This window comes from Panthera pardus, unplaced genomic scaffold, assembly GCF_024362965.1.
Source record: "Panthera pardus isolate Hobbes unplaced genomic scaffold, ASM2436296v1 HiC_scaffold_27, whole genome shotgun sequence".
Classification (NCBI taxonomy): Eukaryota; Metazoa; Chordata; class Mammalia; order Carnivora; family Felidae; genus Panthera; species Panthera pardus.
Window position 1 is genome coordinate 39,783,828 of NW_026526843.1, and position 23,601 is coordinate 39,807,428.

General features: G+C 43.0%; 1 protein-coding gene across 1 annotated transcript; it reads right to left on the reverse strand.

The window, feature by feature from the left end:
• Positions 1 to 1,925: 1,925 nt before the first annotated feature.
• Positions 1,926 to 23,601, reverse strand: PRPS1 (phosphoribosyl pyrophosphate synthetase 1). The gene is made up of 7 exons (XM_019435690.2): positions 23,324 to 23,601; positions 13,480 to 13,663; positions 12,276 to 12,374; positions 10,613 to 10,737; positions 7,304 to 7,477; positions 4,180 to 4,339; positions 1,926 to 3,035 (listed from the first exon to the last, which is right to left on the reverse strand). Exons 1-7 carry the CDS (start codon positions 23,443 to 23,445, stop codon positions 2,943 to 2,945), a joined length of 957 nt encoding a protein of 318 aa, XP_019291235.1. The 5' UTR covers positions 23,446 to 23,601; the 3' UTR covers positions 1,926 to 2,942.

The window sequence follows — 23,601 nt, forward strand, 5'->3', positions numbered from 1 at the left end:
GAAGCCTTTTCCCCTCCCCACTCCTCCACCAAGAGCTAGTAAGAGGGAGATGGCAGGAGGCAAGATCACTAAGAGGGGCAGTTTTTCTTAATTTCAGGCTTTTTGTATGATCCTAATAACCTTCAGGTCAAGGGCTACATGTTATTAATAGTCAAATTAAATAAACTCTAGCAGGGGCGCCTGGGTGGCTCAGTCAGTTAAGTATCCAACTTTGGCTCAGGTCATGATCTCGCGTTCCCATGTTCGAGTCCCACATCGGGCTCTGTGCTGACGGCTCAGAGCCTGGAGCCTGTTTCAGATCGTGTCTCCCTCTTTCTCTGCCCCTCCCCCACTCACATTCTGTGTCTCTCTCAAAAAATAAACATTCAAAAAAATTAAATGAACTCTAGCAGGGGGGGACCTGGGTGGCTGTCAGTTAAGCATCTGACTTTGGCTCAGGTCATGATCTCGTGCTGCGTGAGTTCAAGCCCCGCATTGGGCTCTGTGCTGACAGCTCACTGGAGCTGTCTTCAGATTCTGAGCCCACTTCAGATTCTGTGTCTCCCTCTTTCTCTGCCCCTCCCCCTGCTTGCGCTTGCGCTCTCTCTCCCAAAAGTAAACATTTTCAAAAACCTAAAAAAAGATGAACTCTAGCAGAAAATGCTTCTATTTCCAAATCTGGCAAGGAGACCAGCAGTCCCCAGTTTGAGATGAACTGAATCTTTAGCTTGGGGACTCAATGAGATTAGCCTTGTTCCAAGTAACCTCCCTTCCTCTGGTTCTGAGGGTGGGAGGTGAGGGATGTAGAGAACCTGGTGATGCCTTTTGCTCTGAAGCGGTCCTACACCTATTACAGGTACAGCTCCAACTGTGATCGGGCTGCAACTCTGTTCAGCTCCGGTATCTCCTCCTAACACCCCACCAGGTCTGTTCCTGCTGCTATTCCCCAGTTGGGAGTCACTTACCATTCAGGACCCTTGGGTTTCTCCCAAAAAGAATGGCAGTGGAGGTGTTTATGGAACTCTGCTGAGTGTCACGGGGAACTGAATACTGACCCTCCCCCAGGCACAGGGGCCACAGTTGGGGACTGAAGGCCTTTCCTGAATGACCTTAAAACCTCATTCTAGGAACTGGATTACCCGAAGGGGCCCGCAATAGAGTCCAAAAGTTATAGCGCAGCAAGCCCTGATCAATGGGTCCAATGCTTCAGGAAGTTGTGTGACCGGCAGGATAGGGCACTTGGTTTTCCACATCAGCTTCTCCCAGAGCACTTGCAGTGAAAGAAGGCTATCGGGCCGGAGGTACACACTCCATAGCTCATCTCAGTCCCCTTTTGAATCACTTTTTTTTTCAGAACACTCATGGTAAAGTCAACATCCCAGTATTCAACATAAAGCACAACCAAAGCAAACAAAAGCAAGAAGCATGTGGCTTCTCCCGAAGTTAAAGAGCATCCTGATTTGATGATGCACCAAAAAAAATCCCTTCACCTTCTGGAATGCGTTAGCATTCATTCAATTGTACACATTTACCTTCCCCAGTGTTTAATTACAAGGCCTGAAATTAAATGCCACACGTGTATCAACTACTGATGGAGGGAAATGTTACATTTAGCAAAATTGGTTCCAAAATGAATAAATTATAGAGACTACGCTCTTCCTCTGAGAAAGTACTTGGATTCCTATTCCCCAGGAATAAGAACAAGAGATCCAGCAGGCCTCACAGGAGCTGTAATTCAGATACAATGCACAGAATCACATTGTATCTAGTTCTTAGCACACCCCAGACATCTTAAGGTCTGAAGGTTGGATAAAACTGCGGCCAAGGTCTTCTTTTGGCTTAACAATGCAACTAACAGTCTGGAAGCACAGAAGAATGATCACTGGGCGGTAAGACACCTAGACCAAACCTTTGGCAGAAAGACCGGTACAGATATGATACAGATCCACAATCACACAAAGACACTTTATTAGTTTCCTCTACAAGAGACAGTAAACAGTAACATCAACCTTTTTAACAGAAATCTCAGGTCACTGGAGAGGCCAAATCAATGGGAGGAAGATGAGAATGAGATATTTAAATTAATCAAAAGGCACTACGACCCCACCTAAAACCTACTACCAGGGTGGTAGCGGGCTCAGGAAGATTAAGCTACGGCAGAAACAATCCCATGTAAATGTTAGAGATCACGTAGCAGGGGGTAAGTTTGCTTTCCAGAAGACTGTAGTACAAGGAACATTTGGGCCTGAGAGGGTTATCTGGCCAGGGAAAGGGCAAGATGGCTGAAGGTCAAGTCAAATGGAAAGGAACAGGTACAAAGGAGAATCCAAGGGACACAGTCCCCAAGCAGGGGGTGAAGGATCAGGCTATTTCCTCCCAAGAAGCATTCACTGCCCTGTGTGCTGCCACCCCTCAGGCCCCCCCCCACCACCACCAGAGAGCTGCCTGCTGGCTCCTGCTTTACAGGACTCACCAACCAGAGCTGGGTTGGGGCTGCCTAGGGTTCCTGCTGTAATTTAGCATAGACTTTTGAGAGCTTTTCACAGGTTGGGGGTTGGGAGATGGGAACTGGGTTGGCTTTGTCACCAGTGGTTTGGAACCAAGGAAACCCTGAAGTATTCACATGCAAAGTAGTCTGAGCTTCCCTCTGCAACTTCAAACACCCCTACAACACAACACCCTCTCAAGCCTGCAATCTTGCAGCAGTTCAGCTGTGGTTAAAGCTGCAAAGCTGCGAGGCTCACAGAATCCAAGCTGGAATGAGACCACCGGGGCAGGAAATCCCAGCAGTGAGTCTCAATCCGTCTTTCTCTAATTTAGGAGAAATGCTAATATACCTGATGTGGGGTGTGGAAAGCTACACTGGAGCAAGCTGGGTTTTCTGCTGGATTTTTCATCAAATACCAAGGGAGAACAAGGGGCGGGGTTCACTTTATTTGTAAAAAGCCTCAGCAGTAATTCTATTATAAAGGGACATGGCTGAACAGGTAGGAAACGGACTCCCCGTTGTGAGTTCTCCTGATGGCTTCTGCGAGGATCATTGAGATGTCAATCACCTAGGAAAGTGAGAAAATCGGCAGGTTAGGAACACCCAGACAGAGGACCCACCCTTTTGTAGATACTGAGGAGCAGACCTGTGACGGTCCTTCCCCTTAAAACAGCTGCACTGTGCTATTTCCCTTCGGGAGCCACACCCAGCCATTCTGCAGCCTTTTTTTTTTTTTTTTACGTTTATTTTTTGAGAGAGAGAGGGAGAGCAAGCATGAGTCAGGGAGGGGCAGAGAGAGAAGGAGACAGAGGACGTGAAGCAGGCTCTGCTGACAGCAGAGAGCCCGACTCGGGGCTCAAACTCACAAACCCATGAGATCATGACCTGAGCTGAAATCAAGAGTCAGACGCTTAACTGACAGCCGCCCAGGTGCTCCTCTGCGTTGTATTTTTAGTATCACCACTTAGGAAAGAGTCAAAGTGCTAATGGAGGAAAACCCCTCACTCAGACTCACCAAGGTGGCGGTGGGTTGACATTTACAAATTCTTATGAATGAAAAAAAAAAACCCATTTAAGCTGAAAAAAAAAAATCCTTAAGGACATGGATGCTCCAATTCTACATATTAATTTCAGAAAGCGAAAGGACTACTGTACACTTTAATTAAGCAAGGCCTTGTTCTTTTGATACAACAGCACTCGAACTTTAGTGTCTAATTCCTTGGGGAATTAAAACAGTGGTCCCAGGACCTCTTGGTTGTGCACATCTCAGATGGAGCAAAGGAATCCACATTTTAACAAGGACTGTAGGTAATGAACTTTGTTTCCAGAGCATGCTTTGAGAAACGCTGCCGTCCTAAGGGGTGTACCACTGGTTCAAAGGTTTCACGTTATGTCTGCAGGGGCCAATGGTTAATAGCGACACACACATACTGGAGAGCAAGGACTTGTAAATGTGAGCGGATATCACGATCACTGAGACAGTCTGTTGAAATGTAGCATCCCTGGCGCTCCATCCTCCAGAGGTGCATCTAGCAACTTCAATCTTTTAAACCTGATTTTGTTTTCTTACTTTTGGACCACAGATCCTGATGACAGACTGAGCCCTTAAGAGCAAAGCGGGGAGGCTTCAGAACGTAGACACCCAATTCAATGTATGAACCACCTCCTAAATAAATACTTAGCAGAGTATTTTGTAAGAATTGCATCCTTACCTGTATTTTGGAGCAATGCTTCATCTTATCCTCCTGAGGTATGGTATTGGTGACGACTACTGCTTCAAAGCATGCATTGTTAATGCGGGAAATGGCAGGGCCAGAAAAGATTCCATGAGTCAAGATCGCATAAACTCTGGTGGCTCCAGCTGAGAGAAGTCTAGAGGAAGAAGCAGAGATGCTTTGGATTAATCTCACCTGTCACCATAGGACCTGAGTTCATGGAGAGGAGTGCATTAGTCAGCTTGGGCTGCCATAGCAAAATACCACAGACTGTGTGCCTTCAAAAACAGAACTTTATTTCACAGTCCTGGAGGCCGGGAACCCTAAGATTAATATGGTGACAGGGTGACCTTCATCCTGAGGTCTCTCCCCGTGGCTTGTTGGCAGCCGTTGTCTCACTGTGCACTCATGTGACCTCTGTGTGCACATATGCATGGGGTAATCAGCTCTCTGGTGTCTCTGCTCACAAGGGCACTATTCCCATCATGATGGTCCCACCCTCGTGACCTCATCTAAACCTAGTGACCTCCCGAAGGCCCCATCTCCAAATATCATCGCACTAGGGGGGGCCTAGAACCTCAACATATGAATTTTAAGAGGGACACAATTCGGTTCACAGCAAAGACAAATATATGGACTAAGAACTGATCTGAATAGGTTTGGATTAACATAGTGAGACTGGCACAGACTGCTATGCTCAAGGAAATCCATCTCCTTTTTTTCCTGGGCACACGGCTGGACTACCTTTCCCAGCATCTCTTGCATAGTTAGGAGTGACCATATGTCTTAATTCTAGCTATCAGTATGTGGGCAGATACAACATACACGACTGGTTGGGCTTATAAAAATCTTCCATGGGTGGGGTGCCTGGGTGGCTCAGTCGGTTAAGCATCCAACTTCAGCTCAGGTCATGATCTCATGGTTCGAGCCCCACATCGGGCCCTGTGCTGACAGCTCAGAGCCTGGAGCCTGCTTCAGATTCTGTGTCTCCCTCTCTCTGGCCCTCCCCCACTCATGCTCTCTTTCTCTCTCTCAAAAATAAATAAGAATTAAAAAAAGATTTTTAAAAAAATCTTCCACGGGTGATTCTCCATGCTCTTTTCTCCCTTTCTGGCTGGCCAAAATGGAAATGTCTTCCAAGGTAATCTTGGAAGCCTTATGTTAAAGATGCAGCACTACAAAACCAAAAGAGGAATACTTGCACTGGAGTTAAACCACAAACAAGAACTATCACATTAACCAACTGACATTTCAGGGAGTTGATCTGTTACAGCATTTAGCATTACCTTAATAATACAAGGACAAAATGAGTTTTATAAATGTATAGTCCAGGATCCAAATCAGCAATCATTCAGCACACAAATATTTTCTTAGCCCCTATTATATGCCAGGGCCTGTGCCTGGCACAGACACCCAGAGGTTAAGGAAAAATCATGAAAAACTATGCTGTCCACAGTAATGTGGATTATAAACAATGGGGAGCCACTTAAGGTTTTAAAGGAGAGGAGTGATGGTATCTAGCCTTAGTTTTAGACAGATTCGCAAGAGGGGAGGCAGTGTGAGAGAAGACAGACTGGGGAGGTAAGAGATTGATTACCAGCAGCAGAGAGAACAGAGTGAAGGCAGTTTAGAACAGTGCAGGCAAGAGAGGAGAAATAATATGAATGAAGGTGGTAGCAACTAAAATGGACAGTCAAGAGGTAGGACCAGGGTTTCTGGCTTAGGTAAAATATAAATAGGAAAATACAGTATACCCTGGAACAACATGGGGGTTAGGGGTGTCAACCACCCACCCCCACAGTTGAAAATCTGAGCACAACTTTTGACTCACCCAAATCGTAACTAATACCCTACTGCTGACCAGAAGCCTCATCGATAACATAAAGTCCATTCAGACATATTCTGCATGTTATAGTATATACTCTATTTTTATTTTATTTAGTTTTATTTATTTATTTATTTATTTAGAGAGCAAGTGCACAAGTGGGGGAGGGGCAGAGAGAGAGGGAGAGAGAATCCCAAGCAAGCTCCACACAGTCAGCACAGAGCCTGACGCAAGGCTTAGACTCATGAACCATGAGATCATGACCTGAGCCAAAGTCAGACACTTACCCAACAGGCGCCCCATATGCTGTATTTTTACAATAAAATAGGCTAGAGAAAAGAAAATGTTATTAAGAAAATCATAAGGAAGAGAAAATACATTTATAGTCCTCTACTGTATTTATCAAAAAAAAAAAAAAAAAGCACAATAAGTGGACTCACACAGTTCAAATCTGTGTTCAAGGGCCAACTGTATAGTCCTGTCTGTTCAGGCCTATACATTTCTACCTTAATTTGTTTCTTAAAAAAAAAAACTATCGGGGCACCTGGGTGGCTCAGTCGGTTAAGCATCTGACTTCGGCTCAGGTCATGATCTTGCGGTCTGTGAGTTTGAGCCCTGAGTCAGGCTCTGTGCTAACAGCTCAGAGCCTGGAGCCTGTTTCAGATTCTGTGTCTCCCTCTCTCTCTGACCCTCCCCCATTCATGCTCTGTCTCTGTCTCAAAAATAAATAAACGTTAAAAAAAATTAAAAAAAAAACTATCAAGGGGGTGCCTGGGTGGCTCAGTTAGTTAAGCATCCGACTTGGGCTCACATCATGATCTCGCGGTTCGTGAGTTTGAGCCCCACGTCGGGCTCTGTGCTGATAGCTCAGAGCCTGGAGCTTGCTTCAGATTCTGTCTCTCTCTCTCTCTCTCTCTCTCTCTCTCTCAAATATAAATAAAACATTAAAAAATTTTTAAAAAACAACTATCAAAAGTAGAGTATTCAGAGTGATAAGAACATTTTGGGAATACAGCGGTGATAGTTGCACATACTGCGAATGTATCTAACGCCACTGAATTGTACACTTAATGGTCAAAGTGGCAAATTTATCTTTTATATAGTTGAGCACAGTAAGAAAAAAATAAGTGAATCTTGGGGAAAAATAAAATATTCATCAATGATGCATATTGCAATTCAAGCCTAGGGTAATAAAAACTCCCAAAGATAGTTCTCATCCCCCTCAATTCACCTGCAGATAGCAAGCAGTTAGCTTTTCACTTCTAACCACTGGCCCCACCACCTCTCGGCACTCACTTGTCAGCCGCATGGCAGATCGTGCCACAGGTGTCGGCCATGTCATCTACCAGGATGGCCACCCGATCCTTCACATCTCCCACCAGCACCATGCGGTCTACTTCATTGGCCTTCTTCCGTTCTTTGTGAATCAGAGCGAAGTCCACATTCAACCGGTCTGCAATGGAGGTCACTCTGCAAGACAGCGGCGCATTCACAAACAGTGTGTGTGTGTGTGTGTGTGTGTGTGTGTGTGTGTGTGTGTGTTTGTGTCTCCTAAAGATGCCAACACAGGGACTAAACAGTGGGTTTGTTTTTCAGGGAGACCGCTCTTCGAAACCAAACTGTTCCTGGGGCTGGAAGAAAACAACTCTACTTGACTGGCTTCTCAAAGGCAAACGTCACAAAGCAGGTTTTAGAGACTAATGCATCTGTATCCTGGGATTAGTCAGACTTCAATTATAATTAATTCCGGTTTATAGCAGGGGAGAGCCAGATGCCTCACCAGTCCTGGGAAGCAGCAGGATGCTAAGGCACATTCATTTAATAGACTGGCAGCAGAAGGGGAGAGAGAGAAGACTTCCTTTAGCTAATGCCGGGGGTGCACAGACTGTCCCAACTGGATGCACAGATGTGATGAGAAGTGAACCTGAGCCTCTGACAGGAGAGGAGTAAGTCCCCAGCCCATTCCAGTGCCTGTGCGCTCAGCTCACCGCGCTTACCCCCAGTGATCCACCAACTGTCAGTGTCAACTGTACATGCGCACTGAGCTTGGAAGTTCCTTTTAGGAGCGCTAGAAAGAACATTGTACCAATTAATCAGGAAAATGGGACATCTTGCTTGGACAGCCTGAAGGATCGCCAACAAATCAAAGTGTCTTATTTTTATATTACAAAATAACATAAACCAAACTAGAAAGTGACACAGAAGACAAATCTTTGGTGACAAAGTACCACAGAATTCACTCAGACAGAAATCCATCCCATGTAAATGACAGCACTCTGTTCCAGTAACATGTAGGTCCATGCTCCTCTGTGCCATCATCGTGCGTGAAGAAGCCTGTGCTTTGGGTCTTGTTTTTATTTTTTCATTTCAGAGAGAGAGAGAATCTTAAGCAGGCTCCAGGCTCAGTACAGAGCCCCACGCAGGGCTTGATCCTACAACCCTGGGATCATGATCTGAGCCAAAATCAACAGTCGGACACTCAAGTGATTGAGCCACCCAGGCGCCCTGGGTCTTGTTTTTTAATGCAGCACAGATACAACCAGAGCATTATGTCTGATTTCCATTGTGCCTATGGTCACATAACGGAGTTTGTGCTGGACAGGGGAGAGCCTGTGACCATACAATAGAGAACGTGCAAGATCCAAACCACAACCTGAACAGCTTATGTATCCTGATCTAAATAAACCATACCTTGTGTTCCCCATTACTAGAACTGTGTGGGCATAGAACATAAAGAATAACCAATCTCCTTGGAATGTTTACTCATCCAAGACAAATGCATGCTCAATTAGCTCAAGCATCCCAGACTGCCCATACTCCATGGCCAACAAAATCAAAGACTGACAGGGGACACCTGAGTGGCTCAGTCAGTTAAGCTTCTGACTTCGGCTCAGGTCATGGTCCCACAGTTCGTGGGTTCTAGCCCTGCATCAGGCTCTGTGCTGACAGGGCAGAGCCTAGAGCCTGCTTTGGATTTTGTGTCTCCCTCTTTCTCTGCCCCTCCCCTGCTCGCGTTATCACATTCTCTCAAAAATAAACATTAAAAAAAAATCAGTGACTGACAAAGCAGGAAGGGCTGGAAAAAGTCACTCCCTACACCATGGAGGGGAAAACTCTGTGCAAACCACAATCACACAAGGACCTCTACCTACTCCCAAAACCCTGCCAAGACCAAACTGATAGCTACTCACTCAGCAAATCCTCCACTATGGAAAGAGAATTATAAACACACACACACAGAGTGGTCATGTGGCAATAAGTCACCTACTAAAGGCAGTTTTCCTATACCCAACTTTGGAAAGAAGATCTTGGCTTATTTGTTTCAAACACAACTATTTTCTAAGTCACATGGCAAGATGTGAAAATAATGCCCAACAAGTTAAGACAAGTTTGACAACTGCCATTAGGGGGATGTTTTTTCGGCTCTGTCGCTTTTACAGATGATAACGAGCGATTACATGAGACTCACAGAGCCACACATCTGGCTGGATAACGGAACTCAAGTGCTCAGCTTATCAGTTCTGTTGGAGTTACTGAAATAAAGAGGTTGTGGAGAAACAGTCATTGAAGATTTGAATGGCCTTTAGAAAGACTGGAATTAGCTTTCCCCAATCATCTGTGTTTTGTAGCCTCTTCATTCTATTTCCACAACAAGAAGAACATGTGTCAGACTTTTGAATGCATTACTAATGAGTGATCCACTAAGGAAATCAAGAGCTCTTAGTTGGCACCATGTGAGCTGTGAAGCACTGAAACTGGCAATGCCTGGCAATCAGTTTGTTTAAAATGTTAAGGTCTTGGTTTTAAATATAAAGTTACCACATTTTATTTTCCCTCCTGCTTAATGTCTCAATGCCAGGATTAACACGGGTCAAACGAACAGCATCATGAGGGGTGTAAAAGCCTATTTGTCCAATAATAGCACATGGTTCGATAGCTGGTGCCATTCACTGGAAACCCCAATTTCCCAGCCTTCTGGATGGGTTCACAGTGGTGTTGCTTGCTAGCTCTGTGGTGCCAAGTTACTAATGGGTTTTAGTCAAGCCTACAATACTGCAACTACTTAAGGACCCCCTCTAGGCTGCCTTGTCTTTCTGTCACTTTGTGGCAGTGACTCAGGCCAGTAAAACTATGTCCAGCTCATGTCCCAGCTACTGATACACCCATTCTGAAGTATACATGACCCTTGAAAAACATGGGTTTCAACTGTGCAGGTCCACTTATAAATAGATTTTTCTTGATGCAGTACCATGCTGTAAATGTATTCTCTCAACAACAGTGTCTTTTCTTTAGCTTGCTTTGTTGTAATACTATCTATAACACACGTAAAATACAAATTGTGTTAATTGACTGTTTATGTTTTTGGTGACACTTCTGGTCAACAGCTGGCTATTAGTAGTTAAGTTCTGAGGTGGTCAAAAGTTATATGCGGATTTTGGAGTTCATGGGGCAGGGGGTGGGGAGGTCGATGCCCCTAATCCCCATGCTGTTCAAGGGTCAACTGAACTTAAAAACTGTCACTTGCTAGAAAAATGTCAACTTTCTGACATCGCTGTCTGAAAGATATCCCCAGTACTGTGAGAACAATGCACATTTTGGTCGTACCTCTTAGCTCCACCAGCATCGGGGGAGACAATAGTGCAGTTCCTCCACTCGGAGATGTTTTCCCTGATCCATTTCAGGACAGCTGGCTCCGCGTACAAATTGTCCACTGGGATATCAAAAAAGCCCTGTAGAAAGAAGCTGAGTCACTTTTGCTCTCTTTTTGTGCTCTTCGATTTATAAATGACTAATACAAAGAGGATAATAACTGGCCCAAAGAATACCTTCCTGTGACATTCAAACTGATTAGAAGGCATGCTCAGTGTAGCAGATTAAAAATGGCTTCTCAAACCTGGGCTGGCCAAGAGAATCCCGGCCAAGAGGGGCAAGGCCTGACTTCAGTTAACCCACAATTGACTGCAGGACCATGAAAGAGCCCTTGGGAAGAACGGCCAAGTTCAGCCAATACCGCAACTGCCCAGTCAATGTGGAGACCCATGAGGTAATACTTATTGCCTTATTCCATCAAATGTTGGGCTGGTCTGTTAGGGAACAAAAGCTAACTGCTAAACCAGTTAGAAGACGCTTTGATACGTAAACTTAGTGGAATGTATTTATAATAAATGGTCACAGAGAGTAACTGGTAAAAGATCTCTGTTCTAATACTAGTTGCTACAGATTAGTTCCATTTCTCAACAAATCTGTTCCTCTTCGATAAAATGGGTATAATCAGGGGCACCTGGGTGGCGCAGTCAGTTAAGTGTATGACTTTGGCTCAGGTCATGATCTCACGGTTCGTGGGTTTGAGCCCCTACATTGGACTCTCTGCAGTCAGTGCAGACCCCGCTTTGGATCCTCTGTCCCTCTACTCACGTGCACGCACATTCTCTCTCTCTCAAAAATAAATAATAAAAACACATTTAAAAAATGGGCATAACCACCTACCCTGTGTACCTCACTGGATTGCCATAAGCCTCCAATGATGATTTGAAAGTCCCTTTAAATAGTCCAAAATACAAAGGAATGCTGTGTTCCCCTTACTCTGTGTTTATGCTAGAAAGTAGATTCTGATATCTGTGGCTCTAAATTTAATGATGACAACAACAGTTCCCAATTACTGAACACCTATCCTGGGCCAGGCATTTATACCATAAATTTAATACTCACAATAACAATGCAGTGTGTGTTCAGAGTAGTTAAATAACCTGTGCAAGGTTACAAAGCCGGTAAGTGTCAGCCAATATTCAAACTAGGTCTGAACCCAAAGTCCATGTTCTTCTCAGAATACCAGACCACCTCCCTTATCCAACCACTCCAAATGACTGAGATCGTAAACAATGCTTAAGGTGAGGATGTTTATTTATTTATTTTTTTTAACATTTATTTATTTTTGAGACAGAGAGAGACAGAGCATGAAAGGGGGAGGGGCAGAGAGAGAGGGAGACACAGAATCGGAAGCAGGCTCCAGGCTCTGAGCCATCAGCCCAGAGCCTGACGCGGGGCTCGAACTCATGGACCGCGAGATCGTGACCTGAGCCGAAGTCAGACGCTCAACCGACTGAGCCACCCAGGCGCCCCAAGGTGAGGATGTTTAAAATGGTGTCGATGTCTAGTTTATTTGAGCTGTCTTTGGGCAGGTTTTTGCTTCTGTGCACTCTTAGCATTATAAGCTCTCTCCTCCCCACACCCCCTGCTTTCTAATGCTGAATATTTAGCTTCCAGATACCTGAATCTGAGAGGCATGCAGGTCCATGGTGATAATATGATCTGCGCCTGCTACAGAGAGCATGTTTGCAACAAGCTTGGCTGAGATTGGAGCCCGGCTCTAAATGGAGGGGATGAAAGAAGAAGGACAAAAAACCAAAAAGCCATTTTGAGAAACAATTCATTTGCTCAAGAAACATTTGCTTACTGTGCACCTACTATGTTTACGGCACCATGCTACCAGGAAATTCATAGCACGTGCCATGGCCATTGACTATATGAGTAAATTGCAATCTAGTACAAATATTAAGTGGAATATCACTTTTCCAAATCAGGATACATATTTCAGAGAAGAAAAATACCTTCCTACCTTTTGTTTTCTTAATGTACAAATTTTCAGCCTATTTAAGGGTTTTAATGCTCAATTATTCAAACTAGGCTGACTTAAAAAATCTTCTTCACAAGAATTATTAAAATCTCTTTTGACACATACATACGCAAACCTGTATTGCATCTGACATGTCAAAACTTAAAAGACAGATCACAGAATGGAAATTCTAGTTTATTGTGCAAATTACACCACTTGCTTACTCATCTTGAGGTCAATATTCCAGCAACTTCAACCTCCTTAAATGACAGATAAACACACCTGCTGCACAATAAACTAGCAAAGCCCATGCCCTTTATACTCTGTAGGAGCACTATAGTTTCAGAATAAAAATGTCTGGCCTTCTCCCAGACACTGTACGTAAAATTTGGGCACTGACTGTTAGAACAGACCTGCAAAGTTTTATACATGTACCTTAACCTCTACTATACCAGATAAATAAGGGGAGATATGCATGTGTATAATGAGACCAGGTATTCATGTAACTGACTTCAAGTTTTATGACGAGGGTCCCAGAGGATCTACCAGTTTAAAAAATATTCTACTCCACGGTAGCTGGTGCTTAGTCCTCTTGATACAATTAAAAAGTCACAGTGAGCTGAGAGTCACAGATGTATGATGAAGAAATACAGACTACAAAGATGTTGATTTATATAAACCAATCACATGTCAATTGTTTTGAACATTGGGTAATATCTAAGAGAATGTGATTAAAAAAAACAACAATATCCTCTAAATATGTATCTAAGAATTAAGGAAGTTTTTTTGTGACTCTGGGCATGTGCTTCTTCTGATTAAAACAACCAAAAAATTTTTATAAAGTAGATTCTGCTCCCACCTTATCCTTCTTGTCCTGCCGGGCATACGGAAAGCATGGGATGACTGCAGTAACCCGGCTGGCTGAAGCGATCTTGCAGGCGTTAATCATGATCAAAAGCTCCATTAGATTGTCATTTATTTCACCACAACCACTCTGAACAATGTAGACATCCTCTCCACGTACACTTTCGCCAATTTCCACACTACAACGAGAAAGGAACGAAAACAAAAAACAGATTTTAAAGCACCATACTACACTTCTACAGACAGTACGGCCTAAAAAGTATAACTTCCCTGCTAGTATGCTGTTAATGAGTTCTAGCTGCACATGGTCACTGATCCCCTCAGACTTTGGGAGATCCCCAGGAGGAGCCCCTGTTCCAGAAGCAGTTTACTGCCTCAGTTTACGCCAGTGTACTATACAAATATTACCTACTGTTACATGAGACATGGCATGAAAAAGACTGGCTAAAGAACTTACAAGTAACCGGACCATAATTTCAGCGAGCTGCCTGTGTCTCATTACGTACAGGAATAGGACATGTGCATGCAAATTGGATACAGAGCCTGTGACTGTCACAATCCACGTATAACAAAAGTAGAAAGATCATGTGAGGAATGAATCACGCTACTGTTCTATAACGATGCCTTCTATGGAAGCCAGTACCACATCTACCATATTGGCACTTCACTCAACAAACAGTAAATGTTCATATGCCAGTCACTGTGCTAAGTGCCAGGGACACATGGAGAATAAAACAGATGTGGTCCTTGCCTCCATTTTATGCGAACTGTATTCTTTCCAATTAGTATGTCTTGTTTAAAAAATATTCCACAGGAAGTTAATTATGGAGTAGGGCTACACTTTACCATAAAATGAAAGTTTTAATATCCATGCTTGGATTGTTACCAAGAATAACTTATAATTAAAAAATCATAACCTTCGTGACACCTCAGAGCATCACCATTTCCCCCAATTAATCCTGTAGGTGAGGTGGGGGTATTTGTGCGTGCGTGTGTGTGTGTGTGTGTGTTACGTAGCGTGTATCAACCAGGAGTAGGTTAGAATTGTGGATAACTCCTACTGATCAAGAGAAAAACTTCAACAGGAGAGAATTCCATTGCCAGAAGCAGCTAATATAGGGAGACAGTTATATTTATTCTTTTCCAATTCAAGTAACAATTAATTTTAAAAAGAATGAGGTTGGGTGCATGGGTGGCTCAGTTGGTTAAGTATCCGACTTTGGCTCAGGTCATGATCTCCCCATCGGTGAGTTTGAGCCCTGCATCAGGCTCTGTGCTGACAGCTGGAAGCCTGGAGCCTGCTTCAAAAAATAGGTCTCTGTCTCTCTCTGCCCCACCCCCACTTGCACTCTGTCTCTCTCTCTTAAAAATAAACATTAAAAAAATAAAAATAAAAAATAAAAAGAATGGGGTTAGTTTACATTGTAAAGCAAGACAAATAAAAGCAAATGGTAAAAATCAAACCAGAAACCAATTAGAACAGGGAAGCTGAGATTCCTGGTAGCCAGAACAAAGAAGAAAACCCATTAGTTTGGGATATCTGGAGATAAACCTTCTTCAGGCACTGAATTAAAGACATATTTTATACTGGGGATCCTTATGTTAAAAGTGCATGATTTGCTCAATAATTAATATCAATAAAGTAGAAAATGGGCAAAATAAACCTGAAGTAAGCAGAAGAAAATTAACCATAACAGCAGAAATCAATGAAACCAAAAACAATAGAGAAAAACCAATGAAACACAAAGCTGGTTCTTGGGGGAAGGGGAATTTAAAAAACTAGTTAAGCCTTGGGGCACCTGGCTAGCCCAGTCAGATGAGCATGCGGCTCTTAATCTCAGGGTCCTGAGTTCGAGCCCCACATTGGGTGCAGAGATTGCTTAAATAAATAAACTTTTTAAAAAAAATTTAAAAAACGGATGTCTCTAAGACTGACCAAAAACAGCTTCACTGGAGAGTTCTACCAAACATCTGAAGAATTCACACGAATTGTGCACCATCTTTTCTAGAACGCAGATGAGGAGGGAATACTTTCCAATGCATTTTACAAGGCCAGTAGTAGTGAGCCACCAAAACCAGACAAAGGCAACATAAGGAAAATACAGAGAGGGAGAAGAGAGGTGGATGTGGTTATGACAGGATGGAGCCTTGTGGTGACAGGATGGTTTTGTATTTTGACTGCATCAATGTCCATATCCTGCTTCTTGTGTCACACTACAGTTTTGCAAGAAAACTCTAGTTTGGAATGACTATGGCTGGGAGCTTTGGGAAAACTGGGTAAGGGGTACACAGAGTGTCTTGGCATCATATCTCACAATTACCTGTGGATCTACAACTATCTCAAAATTTGATTTGAACACAGAAGCGCATTATCATGCTTTGTGCATACTTGAGTAAATAAAGCATTAACTGTGGCCCTCAGTGAAAGCTGAAGTCACAGAAATGTAGCTAAAAACAAGCATTTCTGCATTAAGTCAAAGAACCTAGTCCAGTTGTATAATGTTCTGAGAAACTGTGTAATACTGTGAGGGAATCTGGAAAACTCTGGGCTTTTTGATTTGTGAGATAGCTCATCTCAAAAGATTTTCTCCATAGCTTACTATGTATCAGTCACATGGCCTTCCTTAACATTCCCTGCTCACATCATTGCCTTGCACTTCTTCCCACTTATCTGGGATGCTCTTCCTACAACTAGCTGGTTTATTTCTCAGGACTTCAATCAAAGTATCTCCTCTGACCCTCTTACCAAAAAAAATGACTTCTCTGAGAAGCAAAAGATCAAAAGTGACTTAAAAATAATCAACCAATTAAAATATATATATGGACCTTGTCTGCAAACCAATTCGAGCAAACAGAGAAGAAAAGCACCCACAATTATGAGGCAGGGAAATGTGAACACTGTGTATTTGATATTAAGAGATTGCTGTTAACATTTTGAGGCAAGAAAATGGGACTGTGGTTACTAAAATGCACAAGGGCAATATACTATCTAGGCTTGTTTCAAAGTAATTGTGGGTGTGCATGGAAGGGGGAATAACAGATGAAAACAAGATTAAACCAGGAATTGAGAACTGCTGAACTGGGTGATGGGTACCTTGGGGGAAACCACTATACTCTTCTACTTCTGCGTGTTTGAAATGTTTCATAATAAAGTGACCCTCCCCAGTCATTCCCTCACCACCTCAGTTATTATCTTCAAAAACACCTATCATAACTTGTTATCACTTTATTTTGTAAACACTTGTTTTACTGCCTGTCTCTTTCACTAGAACATAAGCTCCGCAAAGGCAGGGACCAGATCTGTTGCACTCTTCTGTATCCCCAGCCAGCCAGTGCCTCTAGGGCACAAACGATGAATGAATGAATATCCGGCAGGACTAGGATGCCTCTCGGTATCCACTCAAGATACTGTGAACCTTCTGCAGGTGTTACTATTGAGAAAATTTAGGAGACGGACTTCTATTGTTCCTCACAAAGTAACTCACTTCACACTGGAGGCAATGGGTCCAACATGTTTCTTTAAAAGATTTTGATAAATCTGTTCATACCCTCTTCACAGATACACAGCTGGCAGAGATTTCATTTTGGGTGGAACTACATACAACCTGTTGGGAGCACCAAAATACAACAGCTATGAAGAATTTTGCAGCAGGATCCTGAAATACTGATACCGAGGCAACAGAATAAATGATATAGCAATTTTGTGGACCCCGGCTTAGCCAAGTTGACATCTGTTAATCACCAAGGTCAGCCTTAAAAAACAATGGACTCTGGGGGAGCCTGGGTGGCTTAGTCAGTTAAGCGTCCAAACTTTGGCTCAGGTCACAACCTCAGGGTTCATGAGTTTGAGCCCCGTGTCGGGCTCCATGCCGACGGCTCAGAGTCTGGAGCCTGCTTGGGATTCTGTGTCTCCTTCTCTCTCTGCCCCTCCCCTGCTTGTGTTCTCCTTCTCTCAAAAATAAATAAACATTAAAAAAAAAAAACACAATGGAGTCTGTCGGCAACCTTAACTACGCCAATGCCAAAATTACATTCTGAAGACATTCTTCAAAATTCAAATGGACAAGCAGGAGGGAGCCAGGGAGCACTTTCTGTGAGAGTAAATTCCATGTTTTCCAAAGGGCAGGTCCTAGAATGGCACTGACCAATCTGGGAGTCACTGGATTTGTGTGGTTATGGAGTGCCTAAAATGTCACTAGTGACAGAGGAACCGAATGGAGATGTGCTACAAGCATACAATACACACTCTATTCATTGTGAAGGTGGGAGAAATAAAAGGAAAACGTATCTCAATTTCAAAGTTGCTTATGTGCTGAAATTATCATATTTTTGGATATACTGGGATAAGTAAAATATACTAAAAATGTAAAAAACACAATGGACAAGGCTAAGTCACACCTCCTGGAGGAGAACGCGCTCTGCAGGTTACTCATTGTGGTAGGCCCAAACAAGAGACAGCGGTGTTTAAGGGACTTCTCAGATCTCCTTCACTAACACTGCCCACCCTTTAAGAAGTTCCAGTCCACAAGAGTCCCTTCTATGTTTTATGGTGCACAATTCCGGGGTCTGGACCAAGTATTTCAAATACCTGAGCAACTTCAAAACTCAAGAAAAATTTAATCCCGCCCACAGGTGTGGGGTGAGCCCCATACCTCACCTCCTTGAGGAAGATCTCCATTTCCCTGGGGGAGAACAAAGGTCAGGCACACTGATTTCCAGGAAAGTCACCTCTATCCTCTACATGTGATATGGAAGGCCTATGGCTCTTATTCCAGTCAAGAACACAGAATATCATCTGTGATATTCTCAACCCAGAACCAGATACACTCAACCCAGAACCAGGTGGTGTTGATTAGGAATTTAAACAAAAGATCCAAGAGGCTAAGAGAAGGGCTAATTATCTATTCCAAAGCTTTGTTTTCAAGTAAGACCAGAAAACAACACATGATGGCTTACCTCTCTTTACAAATGCCTAAACTATCATAAGTAATATTAAAAATACCCATAATAATTGCTTACATTGTTCCTTATGTTACTCAATATCATTATTTAAGGATCCCACCCATGAAATTCCCAGAATTTTGTGCCTGGAGGTATCTAAAGAGTTTCATGATACTCAGTTGGTTAAGCATCTGACTCTTGATTTTGGCTCAGGTCACGATCTCACCATGTGAGATCCAACCGGTGAGATCCAGCCCCTTGCTGGGTGTGGAGCCTGCTTAAGATTCCCGGTCTCCCACTCCCTCTGCCCCTCCCCTGCTCATGCTGTTCTGTCTCTCTCTCAAAAAAAAAAAAAAAAGAAAAGAAAAACTACATAATCCACTGCAAGTGGCTTTATCCCTTTGGCTACCAGGAAGCCAAGGGATGCAGTTAAAGTAACACTAGACTGCAGTAACTACCTTGTGCCAAATTCTTGGCACAATTATGATAGGCCTTTGTTCTGGAAAGCTTCTGAAGCATCTATTTAACAAATCGTGTGACTATCATGAAACACACTTCAAATCCTTTCTTGAAAGCAGCTAAAGTATTAATTATAAAATTAAGTTATCACTGCCAAGTTAAACATGAGAGACCATTTGTTACATACATAGATTTAGCAGAGGTATGCCTTTAAAAATCATACTCTAACATCATATAAGGTTTGAATAATAATTTTTATAAAAGGACCAGCTCACCACCCAACACAATTGCTAGTAACACTTTTGTGTTATCATATTACCCAATTATAGTCAACCAACAGTTCAGCCATTTCCCAAAACCAAATTTAGGACTAAATCCTGAAGCATAGAAAGGTGTTATGACCAGACATGTATCTAGCAACTTGAAAATTTTATTTATTTAACTATATGCAAAATAAAGCAGTGTAAGTAAAACTAGGACACTGCCTTATTTTACTGTGTATTCTAATCTCACTAATCAAGATCAATCTTGCCCCTCCAGTAGTATTATAAGGTACAGACTTTCAGAAAGCCTTCAAATACCTGCAAACTACACTCCTATTATACAGCTTGGTCAATCAATAGTTCAGTGAGTCCTCAAAAAATCTTAGTATTATTTCTATGGTTTCCTCTAAGTCTAAGAAATGATAAATTAGGCAGTGATTGATGGTAGAACAGCTGTGACTAAAACCTGTTTGCTTTTAATGTAATTTATCTTGTATCTTTTAAATTAAATTAAAAAAATCTTGCTTTTAAATATAATTTATCTTTGCTTGTAATGTAATTTATCCTAAACTAGGAAAGACCTAGTTTAGCAATTTAAAGGGTAACACTCGGTGTTCTCTCCCTCTAGCTACTAACGGTGTGTTCTCCAAATGGCTTTGGGCCAATCATTCCCCCAATCTTCTGGCAAGGCCAGGCTGGCTATGTCCATCCAATGAGAAAAACAGCTTCTCCTTTATCTTTACTTTAGCATCAGTGCATCCAACCAGCATGGAACGCTAAGAAACACAATAGGAAATAGAGCGAAATCTAAAAGGCAGATAGTCTTCTTAAGAAAATCTCAAGAATTTAGATGGAGACGTTGGCATGTGCAAAATGCAAGGGATTAACTAACCAAAGGATGTGGTTCTTAAGAAAATCCTAGACAATCAAAGTCCTCCCCCCTCTGAGCCTATCCACAGTAACCAAATAAACCAAAGCTATTTCTTGATATTGAAGAGAATCAAAAAAACATCAAAAAATTTAATTTATTCATAAGTTTTAAAAGCCAGATGAGATATTCCGTCAACAAAAATAGTAAGCAATAGTACCCAGTATTGGGCAAGTTACTTAACCTCTGAATCTTAGTTCCTTCATCCATAAAATGGGGATAGTAACTTCTCAGCAGGGTAGAGGGGATTAGAAATGTATAAAGTACTTAGCATAGGAACTAGCACCTCTTAAGCACTCATTATACATTAATTACTATTAATTTGATTATTGCCGATGAGAGCAGAAATTGGGTCAACTTTTCTAGAGGGCAATTTGGTAACACTGTTATCAGTTGCCTGAAAAATGGCATCTACCCCTTAACTTGGTAACTCCCCTTCTAGGGATTTGTCCTAAGGAAATGGACAAAGATTTGTGTTCAAAGGTTTTCATGTAAAAGCATTAGTCAACAACGGGAAATATCTACTAGAAGGGACTCAGTTATCTAAAATTATGGTAAAACTGTAAGAAGACTAGAACAGCTATTTAAAACCATGTAGACTAAATATTAAGGGGATAAATTATTCAAAATATATTGCTAAGTGATGAAAGCCATAGATACCTTACATTTTTGGAAAAGTACATAAACACACAAAATATCTGGAAGGTCATAATCAAAATGTGAAGAGCTGATCTTGGATGGTGGTGGCACTAGCTGGGAGGTCTTTTTTCCCCTTTGTCCTCTTCTGTAGTTTCTGCAATACCATCACCACAACTGCTTACCAACATCCACTGTGCATTTATTGGGTTGGACAATGTTCTAATTTATCTCATTTAATCTGCACAATAATTCTATGGGTAGCTATTACTTTACAGGTGAGGCAAAGAAAAGCTAAGATTTCAAATGCAGGTTCTCTGATTCCAGAGCCTGAGCTTCTAATCTCTCTTACCTATTTGTGTGCAATACACCCACCTATATGTATGTTTCCTGTGTAACTGGACAGCAAGGGAGGCTCCTGAGTCGACAAGTAATGCCACTCTGCTTGAGAGAGCAGCAACCCCTGTGATTCTGCCAAATAGCAAAACTGTCTCATTTGAGGATGGGCTCTGCAGTTCTCCATCTGATGACCCAGAGTACCCACTGAGCTGCTCTGTCTGTGCCTTCAGAGCCCAAGAGTCACACAGGGCAGTAGTTACCATTTCTACAGTGCAGAAGAGCCAAAGGTGGGGGTGGGAGATGGAAGGGGGAAGCTCCACAGGCAACATACTCAATTATGTTCAATGAAGATTTCAGAACACCTAGGAAACCAAAAAGCTATTAAGCCTGAAATGAGGAAACCAAACCAGTCAGCCATTTTCCACATTGGGCTTAATCTTAACCAATGTTTCCAAGCATGCCTCTGTCCAGCTGTTTAAAAATGAAACCAGCCTGATTTCAGAAGTAGATGGGGATTGCTGATGAATCCAGATCGGTCAGAACACTGAATTGTTCTCGTCCTCCCCCTCTCCCAATATAGTTTCAGGTTCTAGAGTATTGCATTATGACAGAGGGTGAAGGGTTAACACAAAGAAAAATAAGGTCTTTGGATTTTACCTAGAAGTCTAGGAAGAGGATTTAATAACCATAGTTCTCTAAGGGGGGCAAAAAACCCCTCTAAATGAAAATCATTCTTGTCCCCACCTGTATTGCCACATGCAAAGTCTGGTCCTGTATGGTTTCATTACTAGGGTGTCATAATGGTGTGGTCAAAGCTAAAGACAGCAGCTTGGCCAGCCTCTTCTAAGGTATTGCCTAGTTACAGATGGTGTCAGTGTTTACACTATCATCTGCATCACAACCAGCGGTACAACAATCAAGTATCCAGAAGGAAGCTGTCCACTACAGATGAATGCTTTTATAAGCAGATCTAGATAGGATAGGGGAGTTACACTTCCATAGTAAGTTTAAAGAAAGAAACAAAAGGGAAAAAAAGCATTTAGGAAAAAATGTTGAAAGTAACCTTAACTAGTTAAACTGACCATTAGACTTGGTGTAAACTTTCCCCTTACTAGTTGACTGCATCCGTAAGACTGTGGGCACAGCTCTGATTTGATCAACAGGATCACAAAACACAAAGTATACCTATCAGAACCAGAAGATTCTACGTTTAGGTGGAAGGCGCATTGAAAGGATGAAATAACTAAGTTATCTTTTAAGATGGCCCCAAGGTGCAGGAGGAGGTTGGGAGTGGGGGGAGGGAGCACGTTTAATTAGCAAGGCAATGAAAAAAATTCCAGCTGCAATGTACTATGAAATTCCGGTTTTCCACTGTATTATCTTTCCTCCATTATTTTAACACTCTGCGATGAAAACTGTTTCCTAAAATCCCCACAACAGCGCTAAGAGGAGTGGACGAGTTCAGGAGAGACTTTGCTACTGAAAAATGCGTTTCTGTATCATCTGTACCAGTATCCGCACTGGGAAAGGTCAAGGATTCCAGAACTAAGGTTCCCCAAAATTTTTGGATGGCTCAAGCTGAGATGCTGGCAATCAGGATGCAGAGTTAATGCATCACTTTATTTGATCAACTAGATTTAACTTAAGTGTGGCTCCGATTCTAAAGATGTGAAAAGCCAACGCTTGCCAATCCAAGGGAAGTCCTTAGTAATCATTTTGGCGCCCTCAGTACATATGTCAATTTCCTTCAAAACGAAACCCGACCGACACCATTTCGAATTGAAAAGCTGCTTCTTAGACTCTAAAGGAAACACCAGGAGGGCTTATTACGCAGTTAAGGTTCTCCCAAGCAAGCCGGTCCAAGAGTTAAAGTGAACCCAGTCCAGTCTGGATAGCTCAACAGCGAAGCGACAAAGCCACGTGTCCCCTTGGCCGAGGCTAAGCGTCTTTCCCTTCCCGTCGCTCTAGGCAGCTCTTTCAGCAGCCACTACCCCGCCTTGGGTCCTCCAGCCCTTGACTTCAAACCCGACAGCTTCGCCTCATGCTCCATCTTGACTCCACCCCACCTCACGGTGAGAATGAACGTGACCCTCCCGCGAGAGGTAAAATAACGGAAACAGCCCGTGGGGCACGCTTGCCACAGAGCTGCACCTTCCCCTTCCCCCCCTCCCCGCGGTCCCTCAGAACTCACGCGGCGGCCCCATTCCCCCTACCCTCTGCCACCCAAGCGGGGTCCCTGCCGCCCCGGGTTGGGGTCCCAACTTCGCCCTTACCAGGTCTCTTGGTTGCTGAATTTCTTAGTCACCACCTTGCCTAGCTCCAGGCCCAGGCGGTCAGCAATTTTCTGGGATAAGTCTTGGTGGGAACTGCCGCTGAAGATTTTAATATTCGGCATCTTGGCCAACCACCCTAGGCACTCTCTGCTCAGCGATCACTGTTGCTGCCGAGACCGGAACCGAAGTCGGCCCACAGACTCAAGTCCTAACCGCTTCGCGTTGCTACTCCGCCATCTTACATTCCCGCCGGGCGTGCGGCTCTAAATTGCCCAGCG